The following is a 20747-nucleotide window of genomic DNA, read 5'->3' on the forward strand; positions in this document are numbered from 1 at the left end:
GCAGTCATATCAAAAGTAGTAGTAGTAAGCACCAGTATAGTAGTGTATACAATCAGTACAGTGCTGGATTCAATCAGTATGGTATTGTATTCAATCAGTATAGTGCTGGATTCAATCAGTATGGTATTGTATTCAATCAGTACAGTGCTGGATTCAATCAGTATGGTATTGTATTCAATCAGTACAGTGCTGGATACAATCAGTATGGTACTGTATTCAATCAGTATAGTGCTGGATTCAATCAGTATGGTATTGTATTCAATCAGTACAGTGCTGGATTCAATCAGTATGGTATTGTATTCAATCAGTACAGTGCTGGATTCAATCAGTATGGTATTGTATTCAATCAGTACAGTGCTGGATACAATCAGTATGGTACTGTATACAGTCAGTACAGTGCTGGATACAATCAATATGGTATTGTATTCAATCAGTACAGTGCTGGAAAAAATCAGTATGGTACTGTATACAGTCAGTACAGTGCTGGATACAATCAGTATGGTACTGTATACAGTCAGTACAGTGCTGGATACAATCAGTATGGTATTGTATACAATCAGTACAGTGCTGGATACAATCAGTATGGTACTGTATACAGTCAGTACAGTGCTGGATACAATCAGTATGATACTAATTATCTCTCTGTTAACTTTTAAGTGAAAAGAAAAAGTACAGCTACTATACTGAATGGACATATATTTAATATTTGTTGACTGACAAAGTCCGACTAGGACAGAGCCTATTTTCAGAGGCCCAAGGAGGAGCTCTAAACACATACCTTTGAAATGTGGGAGGAAACGAGAGTACCCAGAGGAAATCCATGTAAATGCAAGGAGGACATGCAGACTCTGCACAGAAGGCACCCCAGTTGAGAATCAAACCAGAGGCCCTCTTACTGCAAGGTGACAACATTAACAGCTGTACCACTGCATCACTCAATTTTCCTTCAACTCCTGTTGATACACTTAACTGTCTGCATCATCAGCTTCATCGGTTCACTTATCTATCATACTTTTCTTGAATAGCTCCTTATCTGACTTAATGTCTACCATTAAACTCCAATTCATGAAATCACTGTACCCTATTCCTGAGAATGGTTTGGTTTCTTTACCTTTTCCTGAGAAGGGATTAGTTTCTTCACTTTTTTCATGAAAAGAGATTGGTTACTTTACCTTGTCCAGAGAAGGAATTGATTCAGTACCATCTTGTTGCACTGCAGCTTACTCAGTCAGTGTACTAAAAAAGCTAAGACTGTTCCCTGTTGCATACCGCTTTCTCAGAGGCGATCTCTGTCTAATGTATAGAGCCACGTCCAACCCAGAATTGTTGAACATGCTCCATCTTAGCAAAACCAAATCTACTCGAGCTACATGCTCTAGGGATATAAACCTCAACACAACAATGAATAGAACATGCTGGAGGGATAGATTCCATTTGCAGTGACTTCCCTTACTATGGAACAGGGTCCCGATCTACATAAGACAGAGCCCCTCACTATCACTCTTCAAGAGGAACCTTGATGAGTGGATGGGTAACAGAAAATTCACACCGGGGATCACACCAACAGCACTACTAGATAGGGGCCAAGGGTACTAGCTGCTTGTACAGGGGTCTAGGGAACTACTAAAGGGGCGGTGAATACCGCACAATGTGGCTGGGCTAATATATGCCTTTGGGCAGATAGCTCAGTACCAACCTATGAAACTATGAACTGATGTTTGAACACATTTTCCAATATTTTTGAATTTTTGTATTCTACATCATGCTTTCCAACAGGAGAGAGAATACAAAGAAATCAGTTCTGCTTAGCATGAATAGTGCTTGGGAGAAGCATGCATTAGTTGAAGCTGTATTCTGTCTCAAGTACAGTTGTGTTTTCACATTGGATCATAAAGTCTGGCTGGTTTTCTGCTAACTGACCAGTAAAGTCAAAAAGTATCAGTAAAGTACTTGGAAGATGCATCTGATATGCTAGATAATTTTGTATTGAAGGCAGTAATGATGTTGTGGCAAAAACATTCAACATGTTGGACAAATGTTATTTCCAGAAGATACAGGAACTAATCCATTTTAGGAAGTATTAGAGTACTGAAGGCATTTAAGAAGAATCCATCCAGCCAAAAAAAGAACATTAACACATTAGTGCTTCTGTCTCTGGCTTAGTCAGTGGTAGCTATAATCAGTAACTATGGTGCCAGCTGTGAGAGTTTCCCTAGAAGTTTGATAACCCTAGCACATTTTTTTTTTGGTGAAAATATTTAATCTCCAGTCTGAAGATAGCATACAGGATATTTTACATATTATTTATTTTTATTTTGTTAGCCACTAGACACAATTACCCCTTTTCAGGAGTGACCAAGTAGCAATGCGTAGTTAAGCGACTTGCTCAGAGTCTCATAGTATACAACTGGAGATTAAAGGAATCAAACCGTTTACCTTCGGCTACAGGAAGCAGTATGTTACTAGCTTAGAGTCTTAATCCTCCACAATAACTGCCAGACTAAGTAATAACTTGGTTGTTCTCCAACTTCCTAGTTTTCTGGATTCTCATTCAAGCTATATGAAATAGTGAGTGTACCTACTGAATAACTCATAAGCTCAGTTTGTCATCTCTGTGAAGCTGTTAGACGTAACTTTTCTTCACTACCAAATTTCAAGTTGACAGTCAAAGCTAACCTCCTTTTCAAAGCAGCTTTTATGCTGTAGGCATTATTTTAAAAATATAAACTGTTACCAAGGTAAGAATGTTGCAATTAATCCTCTTTCAGTAATACGCCATTTAGAAATAGAGGGATTGTTTTCACTGTTGAGTTGACCATCTGACAGATACATATCACAGTAACATCTGTCACTCATATAATCCCCTCATCTCAGTACCATTGACAGTGAAATCATACCCGCTGCTAATAATTTTTCTATGCTTTCTCTCCTCATACCTAAATCTGTAAACCCTCACTTCTGGTTCTCAAAGTTATTTGTTTCAGAGCTGGAAAAGGATCCAAAAGAGGAACATAATCTAGGCAGCTGAGGGGAGATTATGCTTATCCCACCATCATCCCTCTACCAGTTCACATCCTAGGGCTATCCCTGACCAAATGTCCCAGAACACACCCTTTAGAGGCACCAGTTCCAAATGATCTCTCTAGGAAATTGTTCATTCTTGACTCTGAAAGCTCTACCGTCATGATTATTTTTAATCCACTGAAGGGAAAATAAAATGAATCCATATACCCCCATTTCAGTTAGCAGTCTTTTGTAAGAAAACGGAAAGCAAACTTTAATAAGATTCTTTACTTTTGTAAAGTTTCCTAGTGTGAAAAAATATGGCTAGATATGCCAGTAAACTCAATGGCTATCTGCTGAAGTGCAATTACTTTAGAGGCATAGTTAGCCACGCCCTTGAAGATAGGAAAGTTTTTAAAAACACAGTTTCATTAAGCAGCACATCACATGGAGCTTTTCCTTCCTGAATAGCCCTCATCATTTATCTAAAAGCTTAATTAATGTTTATAAAATGTGCCTGTATAATCACCTTCATTCAACTATCTACAAATGATGTCGAGTGACAACATTTATGTGGGTGAGCTGTGGCCTTTACAAAAATGTTCACAAAGGATTCCATAATTTTCCAAATATATTTTAAGTGCTTAGAACTGTGTTTTTATGTTCTTGTTTTGGCAGGGAAAGAATAGTAGAAGCTTTCCATATATTTGTGAAGCAGACATCAATCAGATAGATTTACTATGTATTTCATGGGAACTGCAATAGGTATCTTACTATTGTAGTAAACTTACTACAAACTTGGTACTAGACCTGCCATAACCCTTAACAGACTTAGGTCAGTGATTGAACTGAGCAAAAAATGCCAGATGGAATGAACAGGTCATAAAGAAGCCAAGCACTTTATCTGCTTGATTCTCTGCCTGAGAATTAGCACAAATGTTTGTCATAAGGATCACTGCTGCGTTACAATACCTTGAACATTACTTCTGGCACTTCCGGCTTGGTTTCTACAGCTGTTACATTTCTCCAAAGTAGAGATGAACTTTTGCCCATATGAAGGACATTCACAGAACACTCAGCTGTGAAATGGAAAGCAGGCTACACTGTCTGTAGTTCTTTTTTGCTGCACAAAGCATGTTGTCCTTTTTCCATGAGAGTCCTGCACTTCATTGCTGGATACTTTCAAAGGTAACTAGTACCACAGTTTTGGTCACTCTCTAGTTCCATTCATAATGTTTTGAGGTTCCTGTTGTTTACACTTTTAGACCATTTGCTTTTTTCATTTTTTTTTCTGAACTGTAATATCCTCAGGAAAAAATCAGCAAGTGTGTCAGCAGGGGACAGATTCCTTCTAAATGAGTGTCATTTACATGTTTTCAAGTTGAGTAAGGAGTATCAGATTGCCACTTGTATCCAGATACTGTGCACTACACAACTGATAGATGACTGTACTTATAAATATGTTTAAAAATAGATTGGTGTCCTGAGTGAAGTGGAAGAAGGACCGTAACATCTCCAGAAAGGGGTTATACGACCTTTGGAAAGTTTGTAAGTTTCAGTGGAATTATCCATCAATCAATTTAGAACTTGATAATATGTTTATTTTTAGGAGCTCTGCAAGACTTGAAAACAAGACAAGACCTTGCTTCTATCATGCCTATAATCATAGGGCCTCTGTGCAACACAAAAATATTCTTGTTGTGGAATACAAAATGTCCACCCCTTCCAAGACTGGAGAATCTTCCACTGATTAAGATGGAAAAGAATTCCAAAGGAAGAAATACAGACATCAAATGATGGATGGTCTTAGAAAGACTGTAAAGATAGTTTGTAGCCTTAGGAACCTCATCAGTCCCATGCAGGCCTGCTAGTGCCATATCAGAAAGCACTGCTTCATCTGCCTTAGATCTGACTGGCGACCCAATCATAATGTTCTATATTATGAATGCCCAAACAATTCCTTGTATGATCTTTCCCAGGTTCATTTGTCTCTGCTTTCATTGTTTTCTTCCTTATTTTGGTTTGTCATGGATTGTTATGGTCTGTTTTTGTTGATTAATTTTTTTCTAGGGTTTTTGTGACACTGGCTGGGATTCGCAGAAATTATTTCAGGGCCAAAGAGAGCTTGTGCCATGCAGAAAAAATCCACTACAGTATAACGTAGATATAATGAGCTAAGGACTATACTGACTGTGGCATTAAAATGCATTTTAAGGATGGTGATGGAGTTGAAAGGAAATACCATATCTGGAGCAGACTGGCAGAGCTAAGAGCATATGAAGAAGGTTCATGGGTTCGTAGGTGTGTACAAGGTTAATGGCCCTGGGACCTTTACAAGCCTAGCCCATAGATATGCTCTGGCATTGTGTATTGGGTCTATATCACATTAATGAAATTCCAAAAGATCGAACACCATAAGCTCGACTTTGGAATCTCGAAATGTGATATACTCGAATGCTCAGAACAGCAAATTTTTTCCAAGGGAAAAAATTTGCTGTTCCGAGAATACACACAAACATACCAAAATACATAATCCACACATACACACTTCACAGAACCCTAGACTAAACCATACATACACTACTAGCTATCCACTTACCTTAACCCAACCCTAACCCTAAGGTCCCTAACTAACGCACACTCACCTTACCCGCTCCATAACCCTAAGGTCCCTAACTAATGCACACTCACCTTACCCGCTCCCTAATCCGAAGGTCCCTAACTAATGCACACTCACCTTACCTGCTCCCTAACTCTAAGGTCCCTAACTAACGCACACTCACCTTACTCGCTCCCTAACCCTAAGGTCCCTAACTAATGCACACTCACCTAACCCGCTCCCTAACCCTAAGGTCCCTAAATAACACACACTCACCTTACTCGCTACCTAACCCTAAGGTCCCTAACTAATGCACACTCACCTTACCCACTCCCTAACCCTAAGGTCCCTAACTAATGCACACTAACCTTACCCGCTCCCTAACCCAAAGGGTCTACTTCATAAGATTGACAGACCATTTGATTGACATTCATTTGGTCAACAACCAGTATTCAAGGCACAGATAGCTGGTGCCAGAGCCATGGCCTGAAGTTAAACGCCAAAAAATGTATAGTCATACCCTTTGGGAAAAACAAGGTAACCCCAAGCTACCATATAGGTGGCAATCCACTAAGCACAGAAGAGGTTATCAGGGACCTGGGGACCCAGGTTGACAGTGGCCTTTCTTTTGACACTCACGTTGCTAAAGTGGTTAGAAAGACCTTCTACATTGCCCACCGGATCATGAAGGGATTCACATCCAGATCTAGTGAGGTCATTGTTCCCCTGTACTCTTCACTTATCAGACCAATGATCGAGTACAATGCCCCATTTGGGATGTATCTCACGACATCTGCAGCAATTGGAGAGACCCCAAAGTTTCTCACCAAAAGGATAAAGGGACTCCAAAATCTGTCATATGCTGCCAGATTGAAGAAACTCCAGCTCTGTTCAGTTGCATACCGTCTGCTCAGAGGTGACATGTGCCTGACATACAAGGCCATGTCCAACCCAGAATTAATGGACATGCTCCACCTCAAAAAATCCAAATCCACCAAAACCACTAGAGCAAGTGACTTAAACCTTAGCACGGATATAAATAGGATGTGCTGGAGGGATAGATTTATCACTCAGAGGCTCCCTATGCTGTGGAATAGAGTCCCGGTCCATGTGAGGCAGAGCACCTCGCTGGCTCTGTTCAAGAGAAATCTTGACCTGTGGATGGGAGATCGTAGGTTTACCCCGGGAATCATCTCTGTGTCACTGCTGGACAGAGGCACAACAAACTAGTGGGTACAGTATTTTTTATATAAGGGGTGACGTAAGCCACAAAAATTCGGGCTAGGCTTATAAATGCCTTGGGGCAGATAGCCTAGTATAAACCTATGAACCTATGAACCTATGAACTTAACAGGAATTTGCCCCCCTCCCCAGTGTTGTGTGACCTTGGAGTTGATCTATATAGTTGGGGGGGGGGGCACAAAAACATGAAAATACAACAAAAACTACACATTTTAAACAAAAATAGGTGGGGGGCTTTATTCCTACATGGGTGCAATCTGTAGCTCTCAGCACTTCAGGGAAGCAGGTGATATCATAAAAAGTATTCATGTTAGTGTTTCTTTCCCTGCTATGTTGGGAAAGTAGATGCAATCATCCATATTTGACAAAAAAATATTGATGATTGTCTTGAATATCCTGCAGCCAAATGCCTGTGATAGATCAAGAATAACATTAATTTGCCTCTAGAAAGTCCCTGTCACAAGAATGTTACGATATATACAGTCTATAGGCCATATAGGTCAGTTAACACCTGTATGATGCCTCTGTCCATTTAAAAGTGGTCCAGTAGCTGCTGGTTTCTCAGCTGGTGAAATGTAACTTGGTGGTATGCTTTTAGTGGTGCATATATTCACATCATGCAACTGAGAGAGCACTAACTGCATTAAATAAATTCAGCTCTACCATAGCTGTTGCTGCTGCTGCAAGCATTTTTGCTTCTGTTGTGCTACAAATTTCTGCATGCTTTTTGCCCTCATACTAAGAAGCAAGCACCTGTACTACCTTGGGCATACAACTATGAATCACAACCTGCTTTCCATGGTCCTCATTTGCATATAATCATGTACTCAATATTTTTCATTTTCATGGTATGATATATCATTTGCATACTCCTTTTCTCACCTTTTGTCTCATTGCTGTATATTGCTATGTGGTCCTCTGAATGCCTACCTTTCTGCACATTTTACATTTCAGCACAAGAGCATACTGTATGTTTGCAGTTTGACCTTGAATACCAACCACTGTGTTTACCTCTTCAGTTCTTCTACTGTCTTTATAATACCGTTTCATCATTTTTTGTCATTTGGTTTTTGGTCTTTAAATTTTCAAAGTTCATATTTTTCTTTGCTGTTTCCTGCTTTTTTTTTTTGTTTGTCTGCTTGTTTTTGTTTTGTTAGTTGTCTGTTTCTTATTGGGTAATGTGTTTAAGAAATACTTTCATCAAGTTTCTATTTAAACACTGACATTTGAAACATAACTATTTATTGTAGAGAACCCATGGTGTTGGGGTGATTGGCATATAATGGTGACGATGTTTACCTCACAGACACAGAGTTTGATTTTCACCTTTGAAGGAAATTGATTAGGCTTAAAATGGCTTGCAAGGGTAGCTAGCCTAGTACATACCTATGAACCTATTAGAATTATATGCTTTATGCATTGATAACAATTAATGATGCCCTGTTTATAGCTGCACTTACATTGCAGCATTGATATTATGTTTGTGTACATAGTGCCAGGACTAGAGGACCACTGCTTTACTGCCTGTAACTTAAAATGTATTTTATCTTTTAGGGTCCACCTGGAATTCAAGGAATACCTGGTCCTCCTGGGCTTCCTGGAAAACAAGTGAGTACATTTAATAAATGTGATAGGAACTTGCTGTTCCTTCTGACTGTTTTAAGGGAAAAGTATTCTTATAGGCACTTGCACAACAAGTAAATTATCAAAAGCTGACAGCAACAGTTAGCATAAATGTGGGAAGATTTTAAGCAAGTTAAGAAAATAAAGCAGCCACTCAAGTATGTGTAACATTTTGTCAGAAAGCATGCAGCACAAAACAAGTTATAGAGCACGCTATTCCACTGCATGAAAGGGAAAGTTCGGCAAACACCTCAACTTAAGCATAGGGAATACTATATATTCCTTAGCCTGTTTTTGTGCATACTGAGTACTAAATTTATAAAATGTGTTTTTTAATTAAAGGAGTAAATGCAATTTAAAATAATCAAACAACAAAATGATGGTTACAGTGTTGTTCTGTTTCTTAGCAAGTGAAAAGGATTTTTTTATAAGGAAAGCCTACCACTACAGAGGGATTTTCTGACTGATTATTGTCATAATGCAAGACAATGCACAGCATGTCATACCTTACATGTATAAATCTGTAACCTACCATTTGCTTCATGTATTGTGAAATATGAGGCACAGAACTCCTGCAATGTATCGTATTTATTTGCTATAAGCAATATAATTATATTTCTCAGTTTATCAAAAAAGATGGTACTGTACTTAATTACTATATTCTTTACTTCAGGGTGCACGTGGCCAGCCTGGGCAGCCTGGGACCCCTGGACCTCAAGGGCTTCAAGTAAGAATAGAATTCTTAACAGTACAGAATTATTGCTACATATTACTTCCATAAAAATATAGGCAGACAGAATTAGTACTGAGTTCATGCTTCAGTTGATATTTATGAAAACCTATAGGTACTGTACTTTTTCTTCCAACCTTTAAATTTTTACACACAAATATCAGAGGGCCTGTATAATCATATGAATGAGCAGATGCATTTATCATCCATTATTTTTCTTGGATTACCTAGTTGGAAATGTATAAAGACAAATGTTTCATTACTACAGACCTCAAAATCCTTAGCAATCTGTTACATTTCTAATTTCCATTAATCTTCTCAGAACTAATCTTTTGAGCATATGATATGAACAAATTAAGGGGCTGGATAATTAATCTCCATACTCTGCCAGAATCTTGTGACTGTAGATGTACTAACCTGCTTGTGTTGTTGTCCTGCATTTCCTTACACTTGCAGGCTCACAACAAAGCAAAAACACAGCTCAAGACAACTGTTTTCAGTTTTAGGGAGTTTATCTTTTTTTACACTGTTGTGTAACTGTCAAGTGAGTATATAAAAGCTTGGGGACTTGTCCCCTGCAAAAGAAAAATGTTTTTGATATATGCCATTGGAGAGAATGTGAATTAATTAGTTTGATTGGTTGTGATTGCTAGAGTACTTTCCAAGTGATCATGTTCCCTTCTTACATAGTGGAACCTGTCATTATGAGATTCTTGACGATTAATGACTGTAATTTGCTGTTAATGTACCATCTAGTAACCAGTGGGCACATTGTTGTGACTGCACTGGTTACAATGAAACAGGATAACATGATCATTTTAATTAACACACATGTATTTAAACTATGGCTATTGACATTAGCAAGATTCTGGCACTATGGGAATAAGGGCATTTCTCCTTACTCCCAAAGATGGATTATCTTGGAGTGAGTATATCTAGAGAAGCAGTGGTATAGGGATGTAGGGGGTAAAGTCCCCTCAAGTGGAGTGAGATGGTGCAGTGAGGGCTTACTAACTTTTCAAAAATACCTTTTTGTTGTTTCTTTTAAAGTTGTTAATGTACATTACCAACTTAACAGATTTGCTTTTGAACAATGTGACATTTTCCAATAAGACGTTCGCCATAGATCTGGTAACTTTTTTAATGCACTGTCTGCTAACTAGGATGCTATAGTACTAAGTTGAAAATCATATATAATTCTCAATTAATTTTGTTAATTTCTGGCATCATATCCTCTATATATGTTTTTTTTTCTTGTATGCTAACCACATTAAAAGTTTTCCTCCATGTAAAGAAGACTCATTTGAAACAGATTTACTGGCTACACCAGTACATTTTTAAGAGGATCATAAGTGATAGATAAGCCATCTCCTGATGTGAGTAATTCAAATCTGTCACCTTCAAATGATGACCTTATCCCATGTACTTATAATTGGCAATAGAACACTTTGTAGGAAAGATCAGTTTGTTTCATCCAAGAGATGATGGTGTCTGAACTTTGGAAAGGAGTTATATTTCTTTTATTCAAAAGAATGGCCATGGAGCAAACTGGAAAACTTGGAGTCCAACTTCTTGCTGGGTTCTTTTAGTAATATACTGTAGAAAGACTTCCACATGTAACACACTTCTGTTCTTTAAACTATGGTGTCATGTCTGACTCCTGGCATGATTTCATGCAGAGAACAGAACAGACATTACCTGACCAAGGAGGTCATATACATGAGGGACAAAAGACTCCTTAATGTCCCATATAAGAAGGTCATCCTTTTCAGTTACCCTAAAAATATCCAGCTGAATGGCATTAGGACCAACATAATAAGCAGTCAACTACCAATCTTTGTAATTTGGAAACTGTCAAAAGTTCCAAGAGTTCTAAGATAACATAGCTCACAAAAGTACATGCATTTGATTGGTCTCCAGTTAATAGCATCCCATTGGCTTATTTAACTCAACTTTCCTATGAATCCTGAATAAACTGCTCCACTTTACAGAAGCTAACTTCAGGACAGAACGTTGCCTTAAATGAGTGCAGGAAAAAAACACTAATGTCAAGCAGAGATTATTTATGGGCTGTATATCATAAATGTAAATCTGAACCATGCTTCCTGAATTTTAAAGTGACAAATAAAGTTATAAATGCTATTCTCAAAGTCGAAAGTCATATTATGTTTTTCAAAAATGCAACATGATACCCCCCAAAAGTGTGACATGGAAACAACAGACTTCTCCAATCAGGGCAGTGTCAGTTAACCTCTCCCTGTTCTCTGCAACATATCATTATTGCTGAAAGTGTCATCGACTTACGTGATTGCATTCTGCAACTCATATCAGGTACTCCAAATTATATCTTCATCATACTCTACTACCACACTTCCTTTTATGTTATGCACTGTATGAACTAATGAGGTCTGAAAACAGCTTAAACCTGGCCTAACAGCATCCAAGAGTCTATCACTTGAATTTCTGAATATTCTTGACATCTCCTAATACCTAATACCCTGTAGCCCTGTAGCCATCAGCATTACTAGATCTATCAAAAGAGAGCCATATCCAGTCATGTTGGAGAAAAGCAATCATTGAGTCTCTTCAAAATGGTGGAGAGGTACGGTGCAGAGGCACAGAGCCTCTTCAGTTGCCTTGAAGAATTATCATCCAATTGTAACTCTTTCACCTCATTCAAAAATTAGGTAATAAAGCACCAGTAGGGCAGCCACGGCGATAAAAAACTTTTAATTGGAACATAAACCATAAAACAAGATAAGCGCTTTCGCGTATCAAGTACGCTTCATCAGATCTTCTAAAAACAAGCAAAAACCATCACTTTAAATATACTGAAACAACCAATCAACAACCTACAACAATAAAAATCAATTAGGGTTTAAAAATACAGAATACAAAACTTAAACTTTCTTCAGCCTGCATCCCTTTAATACAGGCTTGATGCAAACATTGTTATTTAGCCCTGGATGTTTATGTGCTTGAAGCCTCAAAATCCAGTGAAGTTCTTTTTGTTCAAAAAAATTATTGGTATCACCCCCTGTAACACTAGCTTACACTGGTTGTAGAACTCTAAAAAGTAACCGATGTCCTGGGAATATCATCACATGCTTGGCAAGGGCATTCATATCATTCTTTTTACGTATTTCATAGAGATGTTTACTAATATGTTCCTTCAACCTCTGAGTGGTTTTACCTACATAGTAACAGGTGCATGTGTCACAAGTAGCCAAGTATACCAAATTACTGGTATCACAGTCAGCATAAAACCTTGGTTCAAACCTGAGGTATTTGGGCAGAAGAATGTTTGTTGAATACACACACACACACACACACACACACACACACACACACACACACACACACACACACACACATATCTATATGTATGCATACATATAAAAAAAAAAATATATATATATATATATATATAATATACACATACAAATACATATATATATATATATATATATATATATATATATATATATATATATATATATATATATATATACACTCTCTCACATACACACCATATACATAGTAGGAGTTAATGATACCTCTCTAGGGCCAGAACCCCTTCCCTGTCCTTATGATAACACTGTCACCAGTTACTTCTGTGTGGCATGCCAAGTTAACAATTAATGTCCAGTCTTAATACAAGTATATTTTACAAGTTTAGTAACTATGGTTAAATCAGTCGCCTTTTGAAAGGCAGATAACAACATTTAATTGATGAGTCAGTATTGAGCTGGTACCCTTATGAATTGATAAATAAGTCGACAGCCACAAGTTTTGTGAAGGATCCAATCTAAATGAATATACTAATGACTATGCTGTCCTCTTAAGTGACAACTTAGAATATCATTCCATTTCCTTCAGGTTGTCTAAAAACTTTACTTAGAAAACAGACAGTAGATATAGCATCGGTCAATCAATCAAATACATATACAAACAAGGATAAGTATGCACAGTAAATAATAAAAGAAGTGGTTTTATATAGATACATGACAACAGAAACATGTTTATTGATTATAACTAAGTGATTCTACTCCTATCACCGACTGGAAATTTATATAATCCAACAATCACTGATTATAATCAATTAGCAGTTGCAAGTGATACACAGGGACTATATAAACATTTTAGTTCACTGGCTCTGGAAAAGTAGTTTGCCTTCTCTCTAGCTTTTTCTCATTATTTTTTTTTTGATATCCATGTAAAGATCCTTTACTACATTTAGACTTATTTAAAGTCTGCTAAGCCAATTTTCCAAAAAAAAAAAAAGGAAAATGCAGTAGTTCTGGCTCAGCATTTCCTGCATGCTACAAGTTTATTTACTCTAAACACATTTTTAACAAAGCTGTTTAGCTCACTCATAGCTGTATTCCACGTAAGTTAATAAAGGTCTATGAGTAGTGTATAAGTGTCTAAAAACAGTTGTATTCTAATACACACAGCTCCTCATGACTGAACAATTAGAAACGTCACACATCTATTCCACATTTTAGAGCCTTGCTGTTCTTCACAGAAAAGATCAGTTACAGTTTTATATAACTTTTGAGAAAAAAGTGCTAGAAAACATTGTTCATCTCCATCTCATAAGATACCTGTTTTAACATAAACTGCTTACAAATTTTCAGCAAATATTTAGGTTGGGTCAACATATAAACAGAGATAAAATAAAGCACATTACCTTCATCTGTACTAAATGTGCGAAATGTCTTTGCACAACAACTATATTTCTGAGCTTCTCCAAAAAATGTTCAGCCTAGCTGTCCATACCTTCCTTGAGCATAGTTTGGTTGAGACGGAGTGTATTCAGCACTGTCTCCATTCATTCAACAGCTACCTGTCTGAGTAAATACAGCCAATAGTCTGGCAAATATACTGCATAATGAGGACTGTCTCATAGACTCATCTTCTTACCTTTTCAGCTCTCAGATTTATCAATAAGATACGCAGATGTACAGGACATGTACAACTGCTGCAAAACCTTGATAAATCCGCACTTATCCAATATATCAGATAATGTTCTACTTGAGCTGCAAAAATGGCTTCAGTGCAATAAAATAATTTCATCAAAAATATATTTTTAAATGAAAAGAAAAAAGAAAAATCTTCAGTATTACAATCAAATATACAACTGAAGTTGTACAGGTGTTAAAGGCTTCAATGGGTCAAAACTGAACTAGTTGAAATGCTATAAACAATTATCTCAGCTTTGGAGTACACATGGGGAAATGGCAGTTACAGAGATCAATAAGAAGTGAAGACCAAGCGTCAGAATCAAGCCTTATATACTTTGACATTTATAGTTAATTTTATTATGCTTTTCAGAAATCGCTTTGTTATGAATGACTATTAATTCTTCTGTGCTATTAAACAGTCAGGCATTTCATACATCCATGTTTGTGTAGAGTGCTTTAGGATAATACAGTTAACTTAAACTAGAATTTGAGATAGACCCCTACTGTTGTAACACCATCTAAGTAATCATGCTTTCTCCAAGTCCACAAGACAGTGGTAGATCACACCGGTGCACTCCTATGATACCACCAGTTTCTGCTGAAGGATACACCACACCCAGCACACAGTGATAGATAATATCATCAAGTCTTCCATGACACCACCAATGTCTGTGTAAGAAGAAAGAGTTGACCTACTCCTATGGCCAGGACTTAATCCACACACGCTTTCAAAGGCTCAGCTGTCAGCAAAGTGTCTTTTTACTGCACCCTGGTATAAATTTTTTACTGAAGGCTGAAGAATATGATCCCTGTATATTTGGAACACATCGCTTTCTTTCCTATTTTAAAAACGGAAGCCTCTGATCCTCAATTTCTCAGTTCAGAGCTAAAATTCCTGTTTCCCATGCAACACTGAATAGGCTGGCTAACTTCATTATGCCAAAAGAATCTAGCAAATTCAGTATTGGGTATGAATCTCAGCCAGTCCCACAACCTAACCATAGCATAACTCCTTAATTGCTTCAATAAACTCATGTACAGAATGGGACCTAAGCCATTAATTTACTCCTTGCACTAAACACTCTGAGTTCAAGAATTCCTGAATGTATCCATTCCATCTCTTGACAATACCCGTAGTCAAAGTCAGCATTTCTCCACCTTTGCTGAGAACAGCCTTGGCAGTTTTGCAGATACCTCATCATGAATCCCCAGAATGGTTTACTGAACCCAACACCATCTGAAAGCTAGTCACCATGACATTGCCAAACACTTCCCACAGTAGGGGCTTCAATTCAGCTGCTGTTTTCTGACTTGCCCAACCCTGTCAGTCAAATCAGGGGCCCATTCCTCTTTAGCGCTGCATAGAAGATTTATTTCTTTAACTTTCTTATATTTTTAATTCCCACTGAGAACTGGACCACCTACTGCCAGTCAAGACTCCTAATCTTTCCCAGTTTAAAATTACCTGCCCACCCTTTTTATAGACTGAATTAATTTCTTCGATAGGTTTGCAAGACCAAAGGGAGGTTGCATCCACTTCCAAGTTTCAGCATCATTAATGCTGACACAGTTGAGTGCCTTGCTTGAATTTGAAATTAGCTGTGAAATAACTTATATGCAAAGCTTATTGTGGTATATGGAGATTTTCCCTTCCCCGAGATGCATTGATCTTTAGAGTTGATATATGTGTAGCAGGTGTGTGGGGGTGCAACTCTCCATGCTGGGCAGGTGTGTGGGGGTGCAACCCTCCATGCTGGGGTATAGGGAGCAAAGCCTCCCTACAAAAGTGTTTTCTAAGTTATTCTTATTCTTAATTTTTACTGTTAAATTTCTTTGGAAATCTTGCTCTTATGTGATCTCATTTATGAATGCCGATTACATAAAAAACATTTGTACAATTGAGAAGTTTTATCTGCTCATCCCTAACACTGCACATCTTCTTGGTTCTGGTATGCAGTGACACAAGGAGGGCAAGCTGGCTATCAGCTGCTCAAGTATACCCCCCTTCATGTCAGAATTTTGGCTTCTCAGGTCACTCCATGATCCTTGGTAACTGGTAGCATAGATGGACACCTTGCTCCTATGCCAACGGGCAGCCTCACTTTTGTTAGTTTGATGGTTTTGCTCATCAGTGTTGTTCATCACTGGGTCCTAGGTTATTATGACTAATACCAACCCATTCAGCTACAATTCATTGCCACTGCCTCAACTACTAAAATTTTTAACTGGATCTGTTAGGAACCCATGACACTTAGTCCTCCCTCTTACTAGACCTTAGCTGAGTCACACCACTCTTCATTCCCTGTTTCTAGGCCAGCCTGGTTCCATATTTTTAGTTAAATCATCAGCAGGTACTTGCAGGTAACTTCAGCTGTCTAGATTCAGATATAAATCTGTTTTTCCATTCTCTCAAAACAATGACACTGATTAATTTACAAGGGATGGATTGGTAAAGAATTTTCAACAAGACAGACATCCAGAATTGGATATAAAAGTAGTGCACAGGAACACCTATAGAGAATTAATGCGAGATAAAATTAGCAAAAGGTGAATATAAATGTCATCCACAAGCTAAAACAAACTTTTTAAATATCACTGCTGTCTCTTCTGTGCTTCCACTTTTGGTTGTAAGCAGGTGCTACTTATCTGAAATACTGATATCACCACTGCAGGCTGCCGTGTTATATTTTTGTATGATTTTAGTTTTAATTGCTACTTTTCACAGTAACATTGTGTAATGTTCTACACTTATCAGAGTTTCATAATAGTTGTATTTATCTTTAAGGGTAATCAGGGACCACCAGGATTCCCTGGAATTCCAGGACCTCCAGGACCTAAGGTAAAAATATTCTGTGTACCTCTGTGCTTTGCTGATGAATATCCTTACGGTTATCTGTGTTGCAGAAAACATTCTGTAAAATGCAGTTTATTTCTATAAATGTAGAAAACAGAGTAAAACTGAACAAAAGTAAATCATCACACTCGTTTGAGCTGCTGTGTAGTCCAAGATTGCTTTTTATTTGTTTTTACATTGAATTAAACATGACATGTTATAACACTAAACCACAGCTAACTACTTCAATGTTGATTTCACAAATGCTGCTTGCACAAAACAGAATTAGAGAAAATCATAGCTTTACCAACAAAACTATAACTAAGGATATCCTTTCAAGTGCCTTAGAGTTAGTATTCTTAGTTAGGGAGGGTATTATTATTATTATTATTATTATTATTATTATTATTATTATTATTATTTGAACATTTTGCCTTTACTGCCTGCTGATCATTTACTCCCTCCTAGCCAAATGACCCATTCATTCTCTCATGATCTCGGGCTAGAGATCACCGAGAGGAGCCATCATTAAGACCATTAGGATTTTTCAAGGTTTTTATTACTTTTGGCATTACCTTTCTGTGTACAAGCTCAACTAGGAAGAGGATGGGAGATGTGTAATGGGATGACTGTACTGGGCATCTTTCACTTCTGCAAGTGATGCCGCCAACAAGTGGCCTCACCTCCAACTCTAAGGCACAGGAAGTGTTTGTTTGCTCTACGCAGGGAAAATTATACATTTCTGTCTGCTTTCTATATGACTACAGCCCTCCCCTCCCTCTGAGTAACACAAATAGGTCATGCCTCTTCATTCCTTTCCTCTATGCCGGGCTCCTATAGTGCATGGTCAGACTCAGGGCTTCATCCCTTTGTATCAAGGAGCCAGGCTGCTGGTTTATTATTGTATTTGCAGAAGATAATATTTCTGAGAAACTGTGCCTTTTTTGCTTTATTAAACAAAAACATAGTTTCTCTGAAATGCATTGTCTGAACACCAGACAAATTGTAACATTTTGCTTCTGTATATAACAGAGAGGGTAAAAGCATCCCTGAGCAACACTTTTATTTTATTTATTTAACATTTGTTTACCGGGAAAGTCTGACTTTGAACAAAGACAATTTTCAGGGGAGGCCTGGGGCAAAATGCTCCAGGCACATGTCTTTGTAACGTGGAAAGAAACCCAAACATCCAGAGAAAGCCCACACAAATGCAGAACATAGACTCCACACAGAAGTCACCCCAGAGAATCAAACTGGAGAACCACTTGCTGTGAGGCGACAATGCTACCGCTGCACCACTTTACCTTAAAATCTTTTAGATCACCTTTATGTATTTGTGTAGTTACTGCTTTTAATCCCCAGCTGCTTCCATTCACTGTAAAACTGCCCCCCCCCCCCTACTAGCAGTTAAAAGCATTCATTCTGCAAGGAACAGATTCCATACGGGCAATTTATAGGGTGGGGTTTCTGTTTCAGTATAATTCCTCTAACCTGTTTCTTTCACTTGCTAGATACCACTTCCTACTTCTCAGTCTGTGTGTTCTATTAAATTATATGCACAACGTGAGAGTTAAACAGATTAGTCTGGCAATTGACAAAGTGGATTAAGGTTACTTCCTATGGGAAAGGGTTTGAATCCCTCAGCTATCATTTGCCTACCATAGGACCTTAAGCAAGTCATTTAACCAGCCAGTGTTACTAGGTACATTAAAGGTCTCCTGGACTGCATGCTTTGGAACTACCTATGAACCAATTTTTTGTTTGTTTGATTATACATTCAGTCCTACTATTAGTATATTTTATTTTACCTAGACCATTTGTTTCAAACATTTTAGGGGTGTTGTCTTTGCTTTTGCATGCCATCTCTGCATGTTTATTCTTTAGAGGAAATTTTCATTTAGTTTCCAATTAGCCCCGTCTGCTATATTTGTGTTCCTTTTGTATGGTAGTATCAAGATTTCCACCTCACTCACTTCATTCATCACTTGTTACAATTCATTCCTTGTTGGTATTTTCAGCTTTTATGAGTTTAGAATTTCTTTCATTATACCAACTGTTATTTAAATTTATTTCCTGTGCATCTCACATTTAATTTCCAGCATTGTTGAAATTTCTCAGATATTTCATTTCTCATTACTCCATTTATTTCATAATGCCTTTCGACACCATCCCCCACTCTAGAATTATAGATAAACTCACTAAACTAGGTATAAATCCCTATGTCACAAGATGGGTTGCCAACTGGCTCACTGACAGACCCCACACTGTAAAAGTAGCAGACTCCAAATCCGACTTCAGACCAGTGACAAGTAGAGTACCACAGGGTTCAGTCCTGGGTCTTCTCCTGTTTGGAATCTACTTCTCTGAAGTACAGGCTAACACAGAAGGTCTTTGGCTAATGAAGTTCGCAGATGACTGCAAACTAGGAGCCATAATCGAACCTCCTAACGATGTGGACATCCTACAAAAGGGCCTCACTGAGACAGATGCCTGGTGTCAAAGCCATAGCCTCAAGCTCAATGCCAAAAAGTGCATTGTCATCCCCTTTGGTAAAAACTCTGTACCCATGAACTACAACATAGACAGTAGTATACGTAACACTGAAAGTGTGATAAGAGACCTTGGGACACAGGTGGACAGTAGTCTCTCCTTTGATAATCACATCGCCACAGTAGTCAGGAAATCCTTCTATATGGCACACCTCATCCAGGAAAAAAAGAGGTCATTGTTCCCCTCTACTCATCACTCATTAGACTCATTATAGAGTACAATGCCCCTTTTGGTATGTACCTCACAAGACATTTACAACAACTGGAAAGGCTGCAGAAATACCTCACAAAGAGGATTACCGGCCTCAAACAAATGCCCTATGCAGACCGTCTCAAAAAACTCCAGCTTTACTCCTTCGCATATCGCCTACTCAGCAGAGAACTGAGAAAAGCGACTACTTTCCTGATTTAAGTATTTTTTGCTGTTTTTTACCTGAAATACCTTCTCTTGCTTACTTTGAACAAGCTTACACTGTTTTTTTAACTGTTTGTTGCATTATATATTATCTGCACTTAAAGTTTAATTTAGTCGAAAAATGGTCGAAAGTTGTTTGTTTGTTTGTTAAATTTAACTGTTGAGGCTGCCCACTAAAGTGTGCTAGCCTGTGTAACTGATTTATTACTGTTTCCTGCATTTCTGTGTGCTTTCTATCTCAAAAACAAAAAAAATATCCTTGTTTTCCCGCCTCTCCTTGACTAGTTTAGACCAGTATACAGTCTTTGCTGTATTCTGGGCTGTGGTGTAGTTCCTGTGTTGTCCATTGCCTTACTTGGATAGAAGGAAGTTTCTTTGCTCACCAGTGGGAGTGGGGAGCCTTGAGCAGCCTATCTGTCCCTGAAGGAGTGACCTCAGCACAAGAGCTTGTAGTAATTGGTTGTTTTGGACCATTTCTAACTCTTTTGAAGTTCCCTGTTTAAAATCCGCCTCTGAGCGTTTTTTTCTGGCTGTACTACTCATAAACAGCTCCTTGTGGTCCTGCAGAGTGGTCCTAGCAGCAGAGAACTGAGAAAAGCGACTACTTTCCTAATTTAATTATTTTTTGCTGTTTTTTACCTGAAATACCTTCTATTGCTTACTTTGAACAAGCTTAAACTGTTTTTAACTGTTTGTTGCATTATATATTATCTGCACTTAAAGTTTCATTTAGTCGAAAATTGGTCGAAAGTTGTTTGTTTGTTTGTTAAATTTAACTGTTGAGGC

General features: G+C 37.9%; 1 protein-coding gene across 1 annotated transcript in view; it reads left to right on the plus strand.

Annotated features, from left to right (window-relative positions):
- Positions 1-20747, plus strand: part of LOC122797026 (collagen alpha-1(XXI) chain-like) — a 1114432-nt gene that overhangs the window by 214040 nt on the left and 879645 nt on the right. Inside the window, exons 10-12 of the mRNA XM_044065795.1 lie at positions 8399-8452; positions 9141-9194; positions 16950-17003. Coding sequence (XP_043921730.1) covers positions 8399-8452; positions 9141-9194; positions 16950-17003 — 162 coding nt within the window. The remainder of the gene's footprint in view (positions 1-8398; positions 8453-9140; positions 9195-16949; positions 17004-20747) is intronic.

Source organism: Protopterus annectens, chromosome 3.part0 (genome assembly GCF_019279795.1).
Source record: "Protopterus annectens isolate FY-2018-M chromosome 3.part0, PAN1.0, whole genome shotgun sequence".
Taxonomy (NCBI): Eukaryota; Metazoa; Chordata; order Ceratodontiformes; family Protopteridae; genus Protopterus; species Protopterus annectens.